The 21,546-nt window shown below is 40.1% G+C and overlaps 6 protein-coding genes across 6 annotated transcripts; 3 read left to right on the top strand and 3 right to left on the bottom strand.

The window, feature by feature from the left end:
- Positions 1–233: 233 nt before the first annotated feature.
- LOC135430281 (eukaryotic translation initiation factor 4E-binding protein) lies at positions 234–1,253 on the top strand. Its single transcript, XM_064684892.1, has 2 exons — positions 234–533; positions 746–1,253. Exons 1-2 carry the CDS (start codon positions 380–382, stop codon positions 952–954), a joined length of 363 nt encoding a protein of 120 aa, XP_064540962.1. The 5' UTR covers positions 234–379; the 3' UTR covers positions 955–1,253.
- Positions 1,254–2,862: 1,609 nt separating this feature from the next.
- LOC135430280 (eukaryotic translation initiation factor 4E-binding protein) lies at positions 2,863–3,892 on the top strand. Its single transcript, XM_064684891.1, has 2 exons — positions 2,863–3,186; positions 3,399–3,892. Exons 1-2 carry the CDS (start codon positions 3,033–3,035, stop codon positions 3,605–3,607), a joined length of 363 nt encoding a protein of 120 aa, XP_064540961.1. The 5' UTR covers positions 2,863–3,032; the 3' UTR covers positions 3,608–3,892.
- Positions 3,893–7,176: 3,284 nt separating this feature from the next.
- Positions 7,177–15,634, bottom strand: Pi3K21B (phosphatidylinositol 3-kinase regulatory subunit alpha). Its single transcript, XM_064684871.1, has 4 exons — positions 15,165–15,634; positions 14,751–14,938; positions 13,985–14,676; positions 7,177–9,194 (listed from the first exon to the last, which is right to left on the bottom strand). Coding segments are annotated over exons 1-4 (1,539 nt in total). The 5' UTR covers positions 15,166–15,634; the 3' UTR covers positions 7,177–8,536.
- A 604-nt stretch (positions 15,635–16,238) lies between these two features.
- Stip1 (Stress-induced phosphoprotein 1) lies at positions 16,239–18,641 on the bottom strand. The gene is made up of 5 exons (XM_064684873.1): positions 18,451–18,641; positions 18,081–18,363; positions 17,099–17,973; positions 16,806–17,038; positions 16,239–16,733 (listed from the first exon to the last, which is right to left on the bottom strand). The coding sequence occupies exons 1-5, from the start codon at positions 18,457–18,459 to the stop codon at positions 16,661–16,663; spliced, it is 1,473 nt and encodes a 490-aa protein (XP_064540943.1). The 5' UTR covers positions 18,460–18,641; the 3' UTR covers positions 16,239–16,660.
- A 261-nt stretch (positions 18,642–18,902) lies between these two features.
- U2af38 (U2 small nuclear riboprotein auxiliary factor 38) lies at positions 18,903–20,034 on the top strand. The gene is made up of 2 exons (XM_064684926.1): positions 18,903–19,099; positions 19,200–20,034. The coding sequence occupies exons 1-2, from the start codon at positions 19,056–19,058 to the stop codon at positions 20,032–20,034; spliced, it is 879 nt and encodes a 292-aa protein (XP_064540996.1). The 5' UTR covers positions 18,903–19,055.
- A 287-nt stretch (positions 20,035–20,321) lies between these two features.
- Positions 20,322–21,002, bottom strand: LOC135430282 (uncharacterized). The gene is made up of 2 exons (XM_064684893.1): positions 20,694–21,002; positions 20,322–20,628 (listed from the first exon to the last, which is right to left on the bottom strand). The coding sequence occupies exons 1-2, from the start codon at positions 20,783–20,785 to the stop codon at positions 20,388–20,390; spliced, it is 333 nt and encodes a 110-aa protein (XP_064540963.1). The 5' UTR covers positions 20,786–21,002; the 3' UTR covers positions 20,322–20,387.
- Positions 21,003–21,546: the final 544 nt, after the last annotated feature.

The following is a 21,546-nucleotide window of genomic DNA, read 5'->3' as shown; positions in this document are numbered from 1 at the left end:
CGCAGAAATTTTGTAGAATACAAAACAAGCAAGAAGCAAAAACAAAAACATCAGCAGACGGCTACCCTGGTGTGAGCGTGAGAGCGCGCGAAGAGAGCATGTGTGTGCATGTGTGCATGTGTGTGTGCGTCTGTTTTGCTTGCACGCTTAACGGCGCGAAAGAGGAAGAGCCAGCGGTATAAATACTGCTCCCCACGGCTGTTGTGTGTCAATTGGACTCGCAGAGCGACCAAGTCAGCACACACAGCAGCAGCGGCAGCAGCTAAAATAAGCAATAGCCAAAACCAACAACGCAATTTCGCGAAAACAAACAAAAGTCGTTCGTTCGATTACGATTTACAAGTGCTCAAAAGTAACGGAAAGTTTCATAATCAAAAAGATGTCTGCATCTCCCACTGCTCGCCAAGCCTTCTCCCATGCACTGCCACTGGCCATGACGAAGACCAAGAAGGTTGTCATATCGGATCCCATCCAAATGCCGGAAGTGTACTCCTCCACGCCCGGCGGCACCCTCTTCTCCACCACACCTGGCGGTAAGTTGATGCAATATTTCGGTAACTGTGAATCAGCCGTGTGATAACAATCCTAGACTGAGACTCCGACTCAGTCTGGCCAGGCGCACATGTCCGTGACTCATGAATATTTCTATGGGCTCGTGCAGCTGTGTCTTATCACCTGTGCGGAGTCTGATGCAATTATCAATGAAATGTAGACTAATAATTGAATTGGGATTTTGTTTTTGCAGGCACCAAGGTGATCTATGAACGGGCCTTCATGAAGAATCTGCGTGGATCCCCGCTGAGCCAAACGCCGCCCAGCAATATACCCAGCTGCCTGCTGCGCGGCACGCCCCGCACCCCCTTCCGCAAGTGTGTGCCCGTGCCCACGGACTTGGTGAAGAAGACACAATCGCTGAAAATTGAGGAACAGGAGCAGTTCCAGCTGGAGCTGTAAATGCGCAACACACCAAGAACAATGCATCCCAATTCCAAGCAGCTACTGCCAAAACGCATAGACATCATCCAAAATGTTTTTATCATAAGATATCCATCTAGTTGTATTGTCACACCTGATACTGATCTTATAGTGCTAGCTCTCATATTTATGCCATCAAATTGTCCATGTAGCTCTTAAGTTGTTCGTTTAGTGTTCAGTCATATTGATTGAATTTGTGTTCTTAATTTAATTGATAAATTTTAGTTAGTAAGCAACTCATGCAATAAAAACTTATAAATAATTTTGAATTATTGAAATTGAACAACGGGTTTATTTGTATATTTTATCAGCTGCTGGACCTTGAGGCGCTGACTAACCAAGTTATCTATAAGCTTCTCGAGTGTGTATTTCCATTTTACCTTGATGGGAATATTCCATCTATATCAGCAAATGAGTATACATCTATGAATGTATATGTATTTATTTGGGGGGTTTATTGAACCGCTCCTCTGGAAATACCGGCCGGCATCGGCATCTGCCTGTCTGATCAAAAGAAATGCGTTTAGAAACTACTGCGCAGTTTGCACTCAGCTCTCTGGTCTCAGTCACATGTGAGACGGCCAAGAGACTGAAGACCAGATCTTAAAGCAACGATGACAACATATTCCTAGGAAACGGCAAATGCAGAAATTTATGCTTTATAAATGGTCTATCTCTTCCGAGAAGTGCCAAGCAATATCTGACTGAGACAATATAAGCTGCCAAATAACATATCTTTATATTATTTAGTTTAGTATTATAAAATCTATGAGATCGACAATAAGATCAGATGGATGGGTTGAAGCACAGGCTACTCTGTTAAAGGATTGAATATGCCTACTGCTAAATAATTGATGTATCTATATTTATGGGAAGAACTATGCTATGTATACCCTTGTCCCGAAATCTGAAACCCATTTAGGAAGGTATTCCCCTCCGGGTGATATAAGTAGATGGTGAGCTTAGTTAAAGTAGCCAAGTACATCTTTCTGTGTTTATGCAAAGTATTCTTTCAGTTTTAAGGTAACTTGGTATATATCCCTTTTTTTTTGTACATATGTATGTCGGCCGAATCGGACCACTATATCATAGACTCACTAAAAATATTGTTTAATTATGAAATTAATTTTTTTGCTTGTTTTTAAGATATCTTCAGCAAATTCTCGTCAATTCCGGAACACAATAATATATGTATATCGGTCAAAATGACATATATCTATAAATATATTGCTAACTAAAGTAGAGGAATTACTCAAATTGCCGCCATATATAACTGACCTAAATTTTCCAGTTCCTAGATAAAGTTAAGCCCGAGCTACTGATCCCAATTATAGATATATATCGAGGATTTTATTAACATATAAAATATATGAAATGAACTGAATTAGGCACATTTCTGTACGCAATAACTGCTTGATACGCAGCCGTTAATTATTCTTGCATAATTTAAATGCAAGAAATTGTAAACAAAAAACAGCTAATTCGAAAAATAACAATGCAGAATGCGTTCACAAGTTGTAAACAACGTTTTTGTGCAGGTAAGGCTGGTCACGAAAGGGTTAAGATGGTATCCGAGAGATATGTATAAGCGTCCCTTCCAACACAACCAAAACCGTTTAGTACCAATTCGAAAGAATTGGTAAACAAAAAAACAAAAACAAGCTACATATACATATATTGCAGGCAACAACAAGAAGAGAGCAAGCACAGGGAGAGTGCAAGAAAGAGCGGGAGAGAGAGAGAGAGAGCGAGAGAGATAGCGCAGTGCAGTGACGCGCTGCCGGAACGTGTGTTTCGGTTGCTTTGTTTACGTTCGACACGATTGAAAGAAGAAGAGCAAGCAGTATAAATACAGCTGTTAAATGCCGTTGAGTGTCAATTGGACTCGCAAAGCGAACCAAGCACGTTCGAAGGCGCGTCAGCAGCTGATAAGCAGAAGTCAAAGGCAGCGACAAATCAACAACGCAATTTCGCGCAAACAAACAAAAGTCGTTCGTTCGATTACGATTTACACGTGTTACAAAGTAACGGAAAGTTGCATAATCAAAAAGTAGAAGATGTCTGCATCTCCCACCGCTCGCCAAGCCTTCTCCCATGCGCTGCCCCTGGCCATGACGAAGACCAAGAAGGTTGTCATATCGGATCCCATCCAAATGCCGGAAGTGTACTCCTCCACGCCCGGCGGCACCCTCTTCTCCACCACACCTGGCGGTAAGTTGATGCAATATTTCGGTAACTGTGAATCAGCCGTGTGATAACAATCCTAGACTCCGACTCAGACTCAGTCTGGCCAGGCGCACATGTCCGTGACTCATGAATATTTCTATGGGCTCGTGCAGCTGTGTCTTATCACCTGTGCGGAGTCTGATGCAATTATCAATGAAATGTAGACTAATAATTGAATTGGGATTTTGTTTTTGCAGGCACCAAGGTGATCTATGAACGGGCCTTCATGAAGAATCTGCGTGGATCCCCGCTGAGCCAAACGCCGCCCAGCAATATACCCAGCTGCCTGCTGCGCGGCACGCCCCGCACCCCCTTCCGCAAGTGTGTGCCCGTGCCCACGGACTTGGTGAAGAAGACACAATCGCTGAAAATTGAGGAACAGGAGCAGTTCCAGCTGGAGCTGTAAATGCAATCCAATTCCAAGCAGCTACAGCCAAAACTCATGCATTCATTCTCCAAATGTTTTTAACATTAGCCATCAAATTAGTTTTAATATCACACCTGATACTGATCTTTTTAGTGTTAGCCCCCATTATTCCCACTAAATTGTTGATATAGCTTTAAGTTCTTAGTCAGATTTTCAGTCACATTGACTGAGTTGAGTTTCTTTCTATTTACCAATTTGTACAAATCTAATTCTTAAGCAACATGCAATAAACAGTAAATAATGCTAGAAAGTATTGAATTTAAATATACCAACGGATTTTGTTTATTTTATCAGCTGTTGAAAGCCTTGAAAGGCTTTCTAATGAACCGATTTAATCAATGATAACAATTCACCTTGGGCTGGTATAAGTATTAAATATTTGCTTGGGGTTTGTTGAACTGCCGAAAGAAAATACCGGCCGGCACATGTCTGCCGTGGCGTTGGCCATTATTAAAACTGTAAACAACAACAACTTGCGTGTTGGGCCTCTCAAACTATGCGCGTGGCAGCGGCTCATAACCTACATTCTGTCTATGCAAACATACATACATATATACATATACATGTGTACACCCACACAGACATACGCCAAGAACACACATTTAAGAGACCAGCAGCAGCCCGGCAAATACATAGATTTTTAAACAACTGCGCAGTTAGCGTGAATCGCCCCCTCAGCGTTCGTTCACAATGCGCATTTGCTAGCCGGCGGGCGGGCGCTTGGGATTCAAACCGCAAAACCAACGCCTTGAATATTGCGCATAATATATAATTCAAACTAAATGCGGTCAACTATTTGTGTATGTACATAAATATGTGCACATACAAATACATACACAAGTGTGTGCACATAAATATGTTCGCTTTATGTTTGGCGCAAACGTTTTTAACGTGTTTTTGTTGTTTCCGCATGCTATTTGTTTTGACTATGCAGCCCTGGCAGTTTAGCGCATTAAAACACAGCATACTTTTTAGCGCTGCATTTTAATATCAAATGCATTTCTTTGCAAGAAATTTGAAATTGTATTTAATATTATTCTCTTCACATAATGTAGAGTGTGAAAAATTAATAAATTTAGTTATTGCAGGCTAAACGAAAAGATCAGCGTCAGGGTTAACGCACTTTCTACGTGAGAAACCATAACGTAAGCAAATATATTAACTTATTTCTGCATGCAAGCTTGTGTGTATAAATATACTTTTTATACACATGTGTGTGTGTGTATGCACTAGTTTCTGCCAAAATAATAGAACATTTTGCATATAAGTCGCATAAATCATTGAATTAATGGCCGAATAATATTATCATGTCATATATTTATAACACACACATATTAGGCAAATTTAATAACCTGTTGATTTTCAACATGGGATTTTAAATGGGATTTGTTGAATTTGCTGCGAAAATAAATAATTTCCCAAATATTAAAGACGTTATATTTAGAAAATTAAAGTTCATAGGATTATATCGCACCATAACCTTAAATGGTTCTTAAAATAGAACAAGAACTTAAAAATGTTGTATAAATTTTGATAACGCATGGCCATAAGAATCACAGGCCAATAAAACGCGATAAAAAATGCAATTTGTGTTATATGACAGTTTGTGTTAGGCAGGTTGGTAACATTGTCAAAAAACACTTTCAATAGAATTTGTGGGACTTATGACAGTTTTACCTGTTCTCCACGGTAAAGAATTTCCTAAATCTAAAATTGTAATTCACTTGAATAGTCATGAAATTTTTGACAATTTTGAAAACAGGAAACATATATAAACATAAGTAACTCAAATTGATATATATATATTTTATGATAACATGCTAGGGAAATGTAATAAGGTGTTGCTACTCACCAAGGGACTTTTAACTGAAATTTCCTTAAAATACGCCAATTGGCACAATTGCCCAAAATGGTACCTTAAAATAAAGGTTTATTAATTTGTAATAACAGCAGAGCATGTATATGTATATATAGAAAAAAATAAATAACAATCTAATAAAATGATAATAGTAAATTTGTTCAGCCACAACATTACTATATAAATAGGTGAAACAAGACCAAAAGTTGCCAGCGGGCATTATCGAATCCGACGCCCATTGTTTAGCGTGATGGACAGCGAATTCCTTTGGACTATAATTCTGATGTTGGACCACGGCGTATCATGAGCTGATCTCGTGTTTGGTGCCAAATTGTTGTTGTCATTCGTTGGGCAGCACAGGGCGCGTGATTTCCAGCGTATTCCCTGACTTGGGGTCGCGTTACACACAGCTCAGCAGAAAGTCGGGGCGAGCGCTTCCATTGAAAGCAGCAACAGCCCCCCCCCCCCCCCCCCACTCATCCCTTGCACGAAAATCCAATAAGAACTGGCGTGTAAAATAAAGTATAGCAAATTAATATGTGCCCCCTTGTTGTTGTTGTTTTTTCTTCACCATCATCATCGCGTATATATGTATATATATAAATTTTCTTTTACTTATTGTTTCGTTTTATTTTCATTTTGTTATTTACGAACATTCTTATGTTTGTCGTTGTTGCTGTTTTAGACACAAAATACAAATGGATACATACATATGTTTTTTTCATTTCTCTTTAATATCTACTACAAAAAATTGGTTTCTGTTGTTGTTGTTGTTGTTTCTGTTTCTGTTGAACCGACTGTGGCAGGTTAATGCTTAATAACTACAACATATAGCATATACATATATATGCATATCTAAATATATATATTGTTTCATATAAAAAATACAACAAATTTGCAATTCGTTATCATCATATCATCGGCTCAGCACAGCGCCAAAAATGCAGCCCATTGGGATTATTATTTTCTTGTTTGTTTTTCTTTTCTTTTCGTTTTTTAACATTATGTTTTTCACATTCTTCAACTTTCTCGTCTAACATTTAAGTATGGCAAAAAGCAAAAAGAAATGCTAATAATAATATTAACTCGTACAAAAATTTAAAATACAAAGTTCGTTTGAAGTTGTTTAGTTTTTTTCTCTTATTCTTTTGTTTGTTTTGAAACGCATTTTTACACACTAAATGTTTAAAACTTATAAAATACTACAACGTAGGAGATCCGGACGAAATCTCATAGCATTAGAAAATAAAAAAAATATTTATATTATACATATATATATATATAGATAATTATGGTATAAACACATGAAATTATTGTATTACAAGTTAAATATATATTAAATTAAGAGTTACATATACATTATTACATATACAAAGTTTCTTTTAAAAAAATAATAATAATAATTATGGTGAGTGTTGCTGTTGTTGTTGTTGTGTGTGTTGGTTACATAAAACAAAATTGGCAACAGGAAGCGCGGCGATTAACAATTTCGGCCACACCGAAACCGAATGCCCTTTCCAAACAAAACTCTGAACTAAACGGGCTTAACTTTTGCTAACTTTCTTTTTTTTGTTCTTCTTCAATTAAACAAACACAAATTGCACAAAACTTATTTTAAATAAAGTTAGTAATTGTTTTTTTTTTGTTTTGGAAAGAGCATGTAAAAAACGCATAGCAGGTGGGTTAAATGTATGTTTATAGTTATATATATATATATATATATATGTGTGTGTGTGTGTGTGTGTGTATATATAAATTACGAACTGAAGCTTCTTTTTGTTTTTGCATATTGCAGCAGATTCCGTTGACGGGTTTTTCTTCTTTTAGCTCTTTTACCTTTTTTTCTTTTTTGTCTTTTTATGGAGCATTTTTTTTTTGTATGACCATGTTTTTTCTTTTTTAATTGTATAAATAACAAATGTAAAAAGTTTTTTTTCTTCTTTTGTTTCGTTTGCCGATTGCACTTTTTGTTTTTGTTGCTGTGTACGTGTGTGTGTGTGTGTGTGTGTGTGTGTGTGTGTGTGTGTGTTAAGGTATGCTGTCTATAGACTTAAAAAACGTGTAGAAAAACTAAACACAAAAATTAGATAATATATAGATGTATAAAGAACTCTAGATGTTTTACAAAAGAAATTATGTTCATGATATCAAGTAGCAACAGACAACTGATCACTTATCACTGATCACTGATCACTGATCACCGATCACCGATCACTGATCACTGATCACTGATCGGGTTAAACGTACGTATTTTATAAATTGTGCTTAAAAACTAATTCAAAATCAATAAAGACTCTTTTTAATAACAACAAATAATTTGGTGGTCGAATTGTTACTCTCTCAATTTATCGCTGCTGTATTATCAAAATCAGCCAAACGATCGACCCGATTTCATAAGAACTACATATATATATATATGTAATTATATATATATATATATATATATATATATTAGTGGTATATTTACAGTAAACACACGACAATGTTGTATTTAGTTTTTTTAAGCTGTTCAATTGGCAATTACTCGAAAACGCGCAGCGTGCGAGCTACACCGATTTAATAATATACATATATATATATATAAATATATAGATAAATATAGATCTATATGTATATACAGCTGATGTGGCTTAGACCACCTTCAATTTACATAGCACTTGGCTTGACCTTTTATCACTCGTATCAAGCGAAATGCATTGTTACAAAGAAAACAAACGAAAATATACACATATATATAGAGATATAGTTGGGCATGCCTGTATATATATATATACTTATATATATATGGATATATATGGATAATAGACAACATCAACATGGATCACCAAATTACTTGTTTCGCTTGCAGTTTGCCGACGCAGTTAAACTGCGGCCATCACACACACAAAATATTTTTTGTTTTTCTTCATATTAAATATTATCATAGTTAAGAGAGATAGATTTAAATGTGGGCGGACCAGGGCTACCTATGAGAGTTAGTAGCTCGGCCTTTCGATTGGACAGTTTAGCAGGGGGTTGGGGGAGGGAGGAGATTGTGTTCCAGGCATCGCCTATTGCGATGTGCTAAAATTTGATGGCGATATGGAAGCGGGCGGCGTTTCCGTTTCGCTGCTGAGCGACGCATCGACAGCGGCATCGTGGCCGCTGTGCTCCCTCGATCTGGTTGTGGGTATGGGCGCACTGCTCGCCGGCGGCGGCATCAATGTTGTCGTCTGCTGTTGTGCCAGACGCTCCTGTTCCTGCTCCAGCTCTAGCTCCTCCTGCAGCTGCTCTAATATGTGCTGTTTGTTTTGCGTCCAATAGAGGACCGGGATGCGCAAGACTGTCGTCAGCGTATCGTTGTGCTCCTCCAGCGAATTGGTGGCATAGTGCTCGACCAGTTTCTTGAGCGAGGGATATATGTTGTAGGGCGCCGCAAAGCCCAGGCCGCTTTCCGTCTCGTAGATGATGCAGTGATGGATGCCCGCCTTGCAGACAATCGACAGCGCATAGTGGCCCACGTCGCGGGCTCGTATCAGGAATGTGCCCGTCGGTGCACCCTTTAGCAGCTCCTCGGCATCGTGCCGTTTGGCATCCTTAATGAGCCACAGCGATTCGTTGCGATGCGGCTGATTCGAGGCCTTCTCATAGTTCTGCTGCAGCTCATCGAAGCCCATCTCCAGTAAAACGTTCAGATCGTCCTCGGTTAGACCAAAGCCTTTCAGACGCCTGCAAAGAGTTTACGGATATCTTTAGTCGGGCGAATCCAACAAAAAAAAAACGAATTATCGAACAAGGCCAACTGTCGTCGACGTCGACCAACTGCCCCCACAACGATTAATGTTTAAATGTGATATATATCAATTCTGGTTCTTATCAGCCTCTGTCCGAGGTCGCAGTTCCTTACAAAGACGTTGGCCAATTACCAGCCCAGCTTGTCTTTAGATAAGGAGAACTCGCCATTGTCCAGGTTCGATTTATGGCCGATTAGTAATTGTGTGCATTAAGTTTAATCACGAAATTCGCATTATATTAAATAGCCCACCCATTAGCAGATATATATATAATTATATATATATACATATATGTGGATCAATATCAAGAGTAGATATATAGTCGGCCTTTGCTCGGGCAGAAATGGATATTTTGCTCTGCTCAGCATTGAAATGTGTCGCACATTTGTTTGTGTTTCTTTATAATTTAATGAAAAACTAAAAATATATATATAAGTTAACCATAAATTTGGAACGCAAACAAAAACGAAATATTCCAAATCTTCTGCGAGTTGATTTTATAAATGGATTCTAGACAAAGACAATATATCACCCTGGTGTGGAATCTGCAGGATCACTCGCCCAAACAAAAATTAAGCTATATACTATATAGATACATATGTATATATATTTGGCGACCTCTCTCCGATGTCGCTTATCGGGCGAGCAGCCGGTTCGACCTAGACCTCAGCTCGTGACGCGGCGCATGACACGAGGAATTCGCAATAGTCAGAATATACCCGGCACAGTAAACGCGACTTGGCGCATGTATGCCAGCCAGCCAGAGATGGTTATGCCTAATCTTAATTAAAATAAAGACTTTAAACAGCAAAAAAAAGACGGAGAATACAATAAAAAAAGGTTTGCGAATATAGTATATAGAGAAACGTCAAGAAAAGAAAGAACAAAAAATTGTTAAGCACTTGGCAAACAAAAATGCTCGTCAGCCAGATAACGATAGTGCCTTATCTGGCCCCAGCCGAGCCGGAGGCACAATGCGCAACACGCCAATAGAAACACAGAAAGTCATATTCGCACAGCTCGGGCTGTCTCCCAAAGACAATCATCGATGACAAACTCTTAAAGGAGCAGACGAAGAAACTAACTAACGACCAACAAATACCCTGTACGCAGCGCAGAGCTGACTCTCTAGCTTCCTTTGATAACTTAAGCTAAAGCTAAAGCTCAGTTGATTAAGCAAATATAGAACACATTTTACGACAAATTTGTAATATCTTCTACAAGGGTATATAAGCTAGGGAAGACTAGAAAATACCCTACAACTAGCTGCCTTTTTAGCTTTCTTCTATATATACACGAAAACCTAAACTTGGAAGGTATTCAAAAAGTATTCTGAATCTAAGTATACTACACAAGATGCTAAACATCAGATTTGGTGTCTTAATCAACTCGTCTGTTGATCATATATATAGATATATATATCTTATCAGATTGGAGATGCCCCTCCTTCTATGCATTATTAACTTCGTGAGGTAAATGTAATAGCGTCTACAAGGATATATAAAACAAGGAAGACTTAAGCCAAGCGACGAGCTGCCTCTCTAGCTTCCTTTTATATACGAAAATAAAAAAAAAATGGTTATTTCTTATAACTTTAGGAGGCACGGGGAAAGTATTCTTTAAGTGTTTATACTACACAAGATGCTAAACATTTGATTTGGTTTGTTAATCAGCTCGCCTGTTGACGCTAATCAAGAATATATATACTTTAAGGGCTGGATTCACTTTCTTTTCCTTCTCAGTATATACTATACAAGATTCGAAGAATTTTTCCTGTCGATTTTTATCGATCTCATGGTTATCGAACGAGTTATCGAATAATTTACGCGTCCTACAGCAGGTCACACGTTCAAAAATGAGGACTCTAGCTCTTACAACAGATCTGGATCTTAATCAACTCGTCTGTTGAGGCTGATCAAGAATATATATGCTTCACCTTCCTTTCCCTTTGCACAAAAACCCCCCCCCAAATTTCAATGAGCTGAGGGTACAAAAAAAAGCTGTAAAAATGAAAGGGAAACCGATTGAACAAAATTCTAGTTGCCAGGGGCCCTTAAGATAAGTGAACTAGTCTGCGAGCATAAAATAAAAACCTGTAAGATTTTCGCAATAGATAAGAGACAAATGTGTTCTTGTACAGAAAAGATCTTAAAGCGCGAAAGAGCATAGATAAAAAAAAAGAAATTGTTATCTTTCGGTAGCCATAAATTGAATTCCCTGGCGGATATGCGATATTCTATATACACAACTCTATAGTCGGCCTTTTGTTCCCAGGGCTATATGGTAGACCGATATTTAACAAGATGTTGCCCACATGCTGAGAACATTGTGAGGCTCGTTAAAAACGAAAGCTAGACAAATAAAAACCCAATTTGAGCGATAACACAACACACAAAATAGCTTCAACCTATTTTCCCAAGCGTAGTGCTCCGATCTGACTGACTATTATATATATATATGTATATATAATAAGTCGAATCGAGATATTATGGAAAACGAAGCTCTGCATCCTGCTCAATAAAATATATACCCAACGGGTACTTCACACATTTTGTGACAAATATATATATGTATATATATATATTTAATTTCATTTGCAAGGCTAACAAAAAAAAAAGCTTGTGAGATTCCCAGGCAGATAAGCAACAGATGTTTAGTGAGGTCTGATAAACAGTCAAGTTTAGTTGGTATTTTTAGTGTGCACGACAGATTTAATAAAGATAAAAGCTAGCGTAGACAAACTGTTGCGAAAGTTAGTATGTGTGTGTGTGTGTGTGTGTGTGTGTGCTGTTAGGGCACAGTTCTAATATGGTTCAAGGCTTGGCTAATTAACGTTATCTTCATCATCATTATCATCATCGATGACGAATCTAAGGCATATCATTGGGTGTTATTAGCACAATGACATTAGCTGAAAGCGACAGCTAAAGCTCGAACTTAAGCTCAACTTAACTAAAGCACTCAATCACAAGCTTTAAAGCTTTCAATGTGCTTTTGCAAGAGCAACAACTATGGAACGACATTGATTTAAGCTTTATACATTATACTCGACCAAAAGCACTTAATCACAAACTTCGAAGCTTTCATGTGCTTTTGCAAGAGCAAACGACATTAGCTGAAAGCGACAGTTCAAGCTCGAACTTAAGCTTTAAGCCCTCCACATTAAGCTCGTGCAAAAGCACTTAATCAAAAGCTGCTTCAAAGCTTTCATGTGCTTTTGCTAGAGCAACAACTGTGGAACGACATTAGCTGAAAGCGACAGTTCAAGCTCGAACTTAAGCTTTACGCCCTCCACATTAAGCTCGTGCAACAGCGCTTAATCAAAAGCTACTTCAAAGCTTTCAATGTGCTTTTGCAAGAGCCACAACTATGAAACGATACAAAAACGAAACACAATGTTTTGACTGCCGTCTGACAGCACTTAAAATATTTATGATTTCTGAGCTAAAGCAGAAAATAAAATTTATGATTCTCAATAATTCACTTGGCATACATTTTGTAGTATTCCTGAAAACGTGTAAAACTGTCAACGGGGGCTTATGGAAATTTGTTTTGTTAGCGGATTTAAGTTACAAGCGGCAAACGAGAGGGATTTCAATTTATATATAAATGTATTTTATATATATGTATATATGCACATACAGTGAAAGCTCCTCTGGAGCGAACGTCTAAATTGAAATGTATTTTATGAATATATATATATATTTTTTTATATTTTTTCCTGCTTTAAAATGAAAATTGCTTCATTATTATCTTAATTTTAAACAGTTCCTATGAGTTTTAATGATAAACAAAAATGAACTTTTCTAAACTATTTCAATTTGATTCGAGATAGTTTTAAGAATCTTGCTGAGTTCCAGACATACTTTTTGCACAAAACAAAAGATTCTTTTTACAAAAAGTTGAGCGTCCATTGCGAAGGGAAACTTGGGAGGAAGCTTGGAACTACGAATTTCGGCCAGCTAAAGGAGAAGCTCGCCCAAGCTGGCTGTCCATTAAGGTGCCTTTCACTGTACTTGGATGGATATGCAATGCATTGTCTTGTTGCCTGCCTCAACGGGACGGTAAGCTTATCAGCCATTGTCATTGGCTTGGGGACGTGTTGTGCGGCTAAAGGAGGAAGGGGAGGGGAGAGGGGAGAGGGGGAGAACGCATCATCGAAAATGTTCAGGGTATTTATTACATGCGGGCAGCACGTAGCCCAGTCAGCGTGGCGAATTGCAAGCCGAAACCAGACGAGCGCTGCTAAAAGGCAAAAAGCGTTTTATTTCTATTATTATCGGTCAAACGGAAAGCGGTAGCAGCGGACGGGAGCAGCGGCAGCGACGGGAGCAGCGGCAGCTCAAGAAAGCAGCCAAATGGCCGAGAGTCGAGCGAGGCCCGCGTGTAAAATGAGCCAGAACCCAGAGCATTTAAATTCCTTGGTTGGCGAAATTGCATTGGACAATGTATAATGTATATATAATCGAGATATATATATGTATATATATGTGCAGCCGTTGAGCATGAAACGAACGAGTGGCTGACTCCCCCCGCTCCCGCTCCGGCCCCTGCCCCTCCACTCTAGCTGCGCTGCAGTGCAACCGTCGAGTTGTCTGTTGCGCTGACGCGTCGCTAATCAGTTTGGCACTCCAAAAGAAGCACATGTATATATATATATATGTATAGATATATAATATTAATAATGAATGACGTCAGTTATCGGCTGACTTTTCAGACACTTACTCAATGTGCTTGTCCTTGCGTAACTGCAATTCCTGTAGCTCCGGCTTGCTGGCATTGATCTGACGCTCCAGCAGTTGTTCCTCCTCTTTGCGCGCCTTAATGTCCTGATTGAGTCGCTCCATTTTGGCGTGCATCACCTTCAGATGCTCCTTCATGTGCATCAAATTCTCATGCATATGCTGTTGCACATCCTGCCGCGAACATGTGCCAACGCCGCCCGTTCCGGCTGCTGGACTCGAGCCGCTGCTTGCATTCACCGGCGGCTTGATCATATACGATTCAATTAACGCTATTTGCCGGAAGAACATGTTCTCCGCATTGCCAAAAACACGTTGCTGCAGCTTCCTTTCGGCCAGCTCCTCGCGTATGGCATTGAATGCGGTCTTCTTTTGGTCAAGCGCCTGTTCCTGTTGCAACAGCAACTGGGAGCAGCGGATGAATTGTTCGCTCAGCACACGTAAATCACCCTGCGGCTGTGCCTCATCATAGAAGGGGCAGACCATCGGATAGCTGAGCGTTATGTCCAGCGTTTTGTTGTACATCTTGAGGGAATTGGTCGTATAATGGTTTATCATGTCCACAACCGAACTGAATTGAAAGTTTTCGACAAAACCGTAATTGTCATTCATTTGGCAAATTTTGATTAGCTTCTCGTTGCCATCCTTCATCAGGGTCAATGTGTATTCGCCCTTCTGCAAGTTCAACAAATATTTACACATATATATATATATATATATACATATATATTTACATTATAATCAATTACCTTTGCCTGCGCATCTCGCACCAGAAAACTGCCGTCCGGTTGGCCAAACAATATGGATTTAGCCTGCTCGCGGGTTATGCTGCCCCAATACCAGGGGGCAGAGCGTAGCTCATCCTTTTTGCAATCTCGCACCATAGACGCCGGCGCCTGTGGCCTCATCGTTGAGTAGTGCAGCGGTGAGGGATGCACTGCGAATGGGGCGCACAAAAAATTGGGGTAGGGCGAAATAATATTTTAGTTTGTGCTGCTTAATACAACACATGTTTACACACTCATGCATATATATATATATATATGCAAGCATGTGTATATGTGTGTGTGCGTAGCGGCTTTTGCTTGTTGCCAAGCGCCCCCGAAACGCATTTGAAAAGCGAATACGTTAGGCAGTAGCCCTTTCCTATGTTGTATACTCACTTTTGAATTTGCGTTTGATTCCCACTGTTAATTGGAATTTTGGTAGCCACTTTTTGCCAAAAAAAAATTGTTTTTTTATTTTTGGTATATTTATATATGACTTATTTCACGCTTACAATTTAGCGAGCACCATCTTTCTATTCTCAATTTCGCGAATCGACTGAGAAACTCGCAGGCAAACACACACTTGTACACACACACACACACGCACGCACACAATCGAATTCACACATGCACACAATCATACATATAAACTATAGTTAAAACAATTAACAGCGTGCAGGAATCGGTAGTTAAAAAGGCCTTTAATTTACTTCTTGTTCGTTGCAATCAAATCGTTTTAAACGCGTTCGTTTACTTGTAGTTTCTTATTATTTATAATCAAATCACAATCAGCACACCATTTCTTTTTTTTTTGTGGAAGAAATCGTCCTCAACACTGCATTGGCACTGGCACGGAATAGCATGTTGCGGCCATTTTTCGCTTTTCAACACTTTTGGAGAAACGCACTAAAAAATGCCGCACAAATCGCAAAATGGGTGACCACATTTTATGCTTTGGTATTTCCCAGCCATATTTCGACTTTTTAACGGTCTAGCCGTAAAATATCGAGCCTCTTATAATGGAATACACAAGTGAAAGAATCTAAAGAATAATAAGGCGTGATTCTCCAGAGCTAAGTCTACTCCAAAACAAAAATTTTTAAAAAGATCTAAATTAGCTTGCAGAATCTCTATATATAGTTCTCCAAGCTAGACCGTTCTTAATCGATCCGTATAAAACAATTTGTAACACATTCTTACAAAAATTGAACAAATAAGTGGTTAGTACAATAACTAGTTTGGACATTCCCGTATTGTATAACGCCTATAATCAACATATTTACTCCAAATAAAAAAATTTGTTTGTGTTTAGTTTGAAAAAAATTGTTATTTACTTTGGAACGTACCATTTGTCTTTATGTATACTCTAATATAAGGTATAATGTTGTGGTATAGCTGTTTGAAATAGTGTGATTAAATCTCAAGAAGCTTTTGACAAATTAAAGAATTGAATGAGCAGATATTATAATATACAATTACCATTCTTTGACTTGTATTTATTTTACATTCAAAAAACTTATACTTTTAGAGCTAAGCTACAGCATATTATGTAGTATGAAATTAAAAACCAGGGCATCCCAGCGGCGTCTGCGTAAATAAACTAAGCAAACAGTGCAAAACAAATATTATTTGTATTTAGTTGGTTTTCAATCATTCATATTTCCTTTAGTGAATTTATAGTCATGTCAGCGTTGCGGTGATATCCAAGGTAGTTTCTCATTTAGAAATATTAAGGTTTAACATGGTATTTAGTTTTGTGGCAGCGCACCGCGACTAAGTAGTGCGTTCATTGTATATGCATATTGGTTGTATTATGTGTCTCCTGAATGTTAGCGATTTGTTTGGTTGTTGTTGTTTTTTCCAATTTTTTGTTTTTTAGGGTAACGCTAACTCTAATGTATCTGTATAATGCCCGATTCCAGCAGCTTCATTATCTTGTCGGCTATGGCTGGATTTTGTAAATGTCTTAAAAAGAGAGTATAGAAGGTTAGAAGTTAATATGAATCATTTTAAATGTTCGGTGCTTATATAACTTACTCTTTGACCGCATTTGGATCGTTTTGCATCTGTTCGAGAATCATGCGCATGGCCGGATCCTTAAGAATTTGCTGTATTTCCGGATCGGACATGGCGTTCTTGAGCACTTCTTTTGGATTACGTTGAAAGTTCATTGAACATTGGCGATATCCGTCAATGGCCTCGGCATTATTCGGATCCAATTCAAGCGCCTTCTGGTACGCCGTGGAGGCCTTTGAGGTTTGTTGCATGCCCTATAATAATTGACAAAGATTACCTAAGCTGTCATAAGTATATTTCCTGAATGAACTTGCCTGGAGAATCTTTCCCTTTCGTATGTAACCTTTGATGAATTTCTCGTCCAGCTTAATGCAAGTATCACAATCCTTCAGACCCAAATCAAAAGCGGCCAATTTTGTGTAACAGGCAGCCCGATTGCTGTACAATTTCGGATCATCGGGATTACGTTTAATGGCCTCCGAATAGTGTTTAACAGCATTGCTGTAGTCGCCCTTCTTGAAGTACTCATTGCCCTTTTCCTTTTCCTCCTCGGCCTTAACTGGATCAATGTAGGCGCGTCGCTCCTCCTCCTTGATTTTTGCCTCAACCTCGCTCAGCGAGGTTTTAATCTCCGGTGTGCGATGCTCAGACATGGCCTTTTCATAGTAGAATTTCGCTTGCTTATAGTTCTCCAGCTTGCGATAGGTGTTACCAATGCGAGCCAAGGATTTTGCGATTAGCTTAAAATCAGCACGATTCTCACGGCCCACCTCGATGCCCTTCTCGCACTGTTTAATGCACTCATCGTATTCCTTGCGCTCAAAAAACACGGCCGCAATATTATTATGAAACGTGATATCAGTCGGATCGTGCTCGATGGCAGCATTATAATGCTTAAGGGCAGTATCAAAATCTTTCTTCTTATAGGCCGCATTGCCCAGTTCCTTTTCCTGCTTGGCAAAGTACTTTTTGCGCTCCTCCTCGCTCATATCCTCCACCCGCGGCTCGGCCGGCTTTGGGGGTTCCGAGCTTTTGGACGGCGGCGCTTTTCTCTCAAATCTAGGGCTGCTCGACTGCGGATCAACGTCCATGGGTATGTCGCCCTGCGATTGCATCATGTTCAGCACTGATGCAGTTATTTCCTGACAGCCCTGCAATAGGATCGCATTTTGCGGATCGTACTTCAAGCCTGGAGGCGGAACACACACACACACACACACACACACGCACATTATTAGTGAGGTTATGTTGATGCGGGAAGGGTAGTAGAAGTGGTAATTATTTAAAACAACTTACCCTCATTATAGGCTTCCAGGGCCTTCATATAGTCACGCAGACCAGCGGCCGCAACACCCTTACGGGAATAGCCCTTCGGCCAGGTGGGATTCAGAGAGATGGTTTTCTCAGCATCTTCGAGGGCCTCCCTAAACTTGCCGGCCTTGGCAAAGGCCGCCGACCGATTACTGAAGAGCACATGATTTTTGGCGTCCAGCGCAATGGCTTCTGTATATGCAGCAATCGCCTCATCGAATTTCTCGGCATTGAGCGCCGTATTGCCCTTTTCCTTTAGTTCGTTCACCTGCAATGACGGTAGTGCAAACGTACTCAGATGAGATTGCTTTGTTCAGACCATTTTGATATTTGCCAACTGGTGTGTGCTACCCACCTTGTCCATTTTATACGATTTTGAACCTCGGCTTTACTGATTAAAGTCTTAGATGTTGCTAAAAACACGTCGTTACCACGCAAAGTTGTGAGCTGAAATTGCAAAAATGCCGCTGTCGGACTTTTCTAGAAATGCATGAGTCGTGCCTCGCTCAGTTCTCGTGCTCTCTCTCGCACTTGCTCTCGCATAGAAATGTCAGACGCGCAGCGTTGCCAACACGCTCTGCAATTAAAAGCGGGTTGCCAGACTGTAGGCAATAAAAACTTATAATACAAATTAATGAAAGTATGTTGGAAATGCTTGAAAATGTTCCATAACAAAAATAAAATCGGTTCAATAATTTTAATTAGGTTGCGTGTTGATTTTTGTTAAATTTACTATGTATCGGTCAAGTAAGTTGGCAGCGCTGAACAGCTTACTTGAATTTTTTCAAGCTGGCAACGTTGTCGCAAAATACGACAGACGCTGCTTTTTGCGTGCGGCTGGGAAAAATTAATATCAAAAATTTGTCAAAATATAGAGAAACAGCGTTTAAAAATTTCGCTGCAAACGGCACGAAGTGAAGATAATCGTTGTAAAAAGCAGCCCATTACAGCAGCAGCGTAATGGCCGAATATTTGGCATCTATTTTTGGCACAGAAAAGGACAAGTAAGTAAAAACCACCAAAAAAAGGCCGCATGTTCCTCCCTGTACTTTTCCGGCATGAAAACACTGTTATTGAAAAAGAAAAACCAATTGCTATTTGTAGAGTCAACTGCTCGTTTTACTTTAAAATCGGAGCGTGCCGGCATGGCGACCGCTGTTCACGCATACACAACAAGCCGACATTTTCGCAAACGGTGCTGCTGCAGAACCTGTACGTGAATCCCCAGAACTCGGCCAAATCGGCGGATGGCTCACATTTGGTTGCGAACGTCTCGGACGAGGAGATGCAGGAGCATTATGACAATTTCTTTGAGGATGTGTTCGTTGAGTGCGAGGACAAGTATGGAGAAATTGAGGAGATGAACGTGTGCGACAATTTGGGCGACCACCTAGTCGGCAATGTGTACATCAAATTCCGCAATGAGGCCGACGCCGAGAAGGCGGCAAATGATTTGAACAATCGCTGGTTTGGTGGACGTCCCGTCTATTCGGAACTGTCGCCGGTCACCGATTTCCGTGAGGCCTGCTGTAGACAGTACGAAATGGGTGAATGCACAAGATCCGGCTTTTGCAATTTCATGCATCTCAAGCCCATATCACGAGAGTTGCGGAGGTACCTATACTCGCGCCGGCGTCGCAATCGTTCGCGTTCACGTTCCCGCTCCGGTGGACCGCGACGTCGTTCACGCAGTCGTTCGCCGCGTCGTCGACGTGAGGAGCGCGGCATCGGTGGCGGCACAGATCGTGGTGGCGAGCGTGGCATTGTCGGTGGCACTGATCGTGGTGGCGAGCGTGGCATCGGCGGCGGCACCGATCGAGGAGATCGTAACGATCGTGATGGCAACGATCGTGATAGACGCAAAGGTGGTGGTGGTGGTGGTGGCGGGGGAGGAGGAGGCGGAGGAGGAGGAGGCGGCGGCGGTGGTGGTCGATATTAATGGTCCAAAATATGTTTGGACTTCGGACTACGAACTACTTTATTGGTGGCAATGTGAGAAAACGGACTAAAGGAACGCAGTATCGTCGTGTATTTCTCAACTCTTCACAGTCTACTTTTGTTTTTTTTATGATTTAGTATGGGGTGTCCCACCACATATGTACAAACCAGCCGTGACACGATGTGAATTATTTTATCGAGCGCCCATTAGAATTGTAATTACTTATACACACATTCGTAATAATAAAATTGAGTAATAATTATAAAGATATAGCGAAACAGAAAACGTCTTGTGCAAGTCACTTAGTAAATTAACTTTACGGACATATGTATTTAGTTGATTAATGAATAGATTTATAATGGTGTCTGGAGAACGACGGCGGGAAGAACTGCATCTATAGTAGTTACTGCTGCTGTCTTTTGCGATTCGTTTGGCCCGGCGTCTGCTTCGTCCTCGTTCGCTTCCGTCTCTATTTCCCGCGCTGATTTCAACTGTTTGGTCATGTCGATTTGTTGCTGCAGATTGTATCGGTTTTCGTGTTTGCGTCGCTGCTGTTGCTCCACATCACGCAGCACGCCCTGATGCAGCTTGTAACTGCAACGGAGTCTCGCGTAATGCTTGCTTTCATAGAAGAATGCGCCAGATAAGAATATACTTACCGGTCGTCCGACTGTTTATAGTGCACATAACCTATAATGGCGCTCGAAACGCAAACCGCCAAACTCAATGTGACCTTTGCTGCCAGCGACATGCTTTTGATTTAACTACCTAATTGCAAATTGTTGAATTTTGGTACAAAATGTGATTTAATACGAAGTTGGCTAAGTAATTGTTACGACATTACTTTATTGAAGTTCTACTGAGCTACCGAGAAAATTGATAGCAAAACAAAAGCCGCTACATTTGTTTTATTTTTCATTCGTTATTTTAACTATCGCTTTTATTTATTTAAGCACTTAGCGGTCAATTTGTATATCAGCAAACCATTTTTTTAATGTTTTCGCTAACAATTATTGCTAACTTTACTCAAAATGGCCGATAGACATAACAAAGCACCAGGGCCGCATAGCATAACAGCTGTTCGATAACAATGCGCGATAACGATAACGCAACAAGCGCGCTAATCAATCGATTTAAATGGACTTGTTTGAACAAGCTGCTATCTGTTGTGTAGTTTTAGTTATTATATATATATATATATGTATATAGACGCCTATCGCCGTGTTTGCTTGTCGAGATTACTTGACGCAGTTGCATAGTGTATGTTAGTCACTCAACTGTTGTGTTTGGCCAAACAAACACGTTGACCCGCTGCCACAGTAACGCCTGGGCACAATTGGGCCCGTGACCCAACGCAGCTGGAAATTCTGGACATGCGCATCAGAAGATGCACGCAATGCGAAGCAACAGCACAAGTACAACATACAAATGTGTCTGCTGTTTGTGTGCGTGTGTGTGTGCGTGTGTGTGCGTGTGTGTGTGTGAACGGAAAGTAAAAGCGACAAACAGCCA

The sequence above is a fragment of the Drosophila montana genome, unplaced genomic scaffold (genome assembly GCF_035044405.1).
Source record: "Drosophila montana isolate Dmon_TW-CO22-7 unplaced genomic scaffold, ASM3504440v1 contig_2_1, whole genome shotgun sequence".
Classification (NCBI taxonomy): Eukaryota; Metazoa; Arthropoda; class Insecta; order Diptera; family Drosophilidae; genus Drosophila; species Drosophila montana.
The sequence above is the reverse complement of the archived record's forward strand: the minus strand, read 5'-3'. Positions and strand labels throughout refer to the sequence as shown.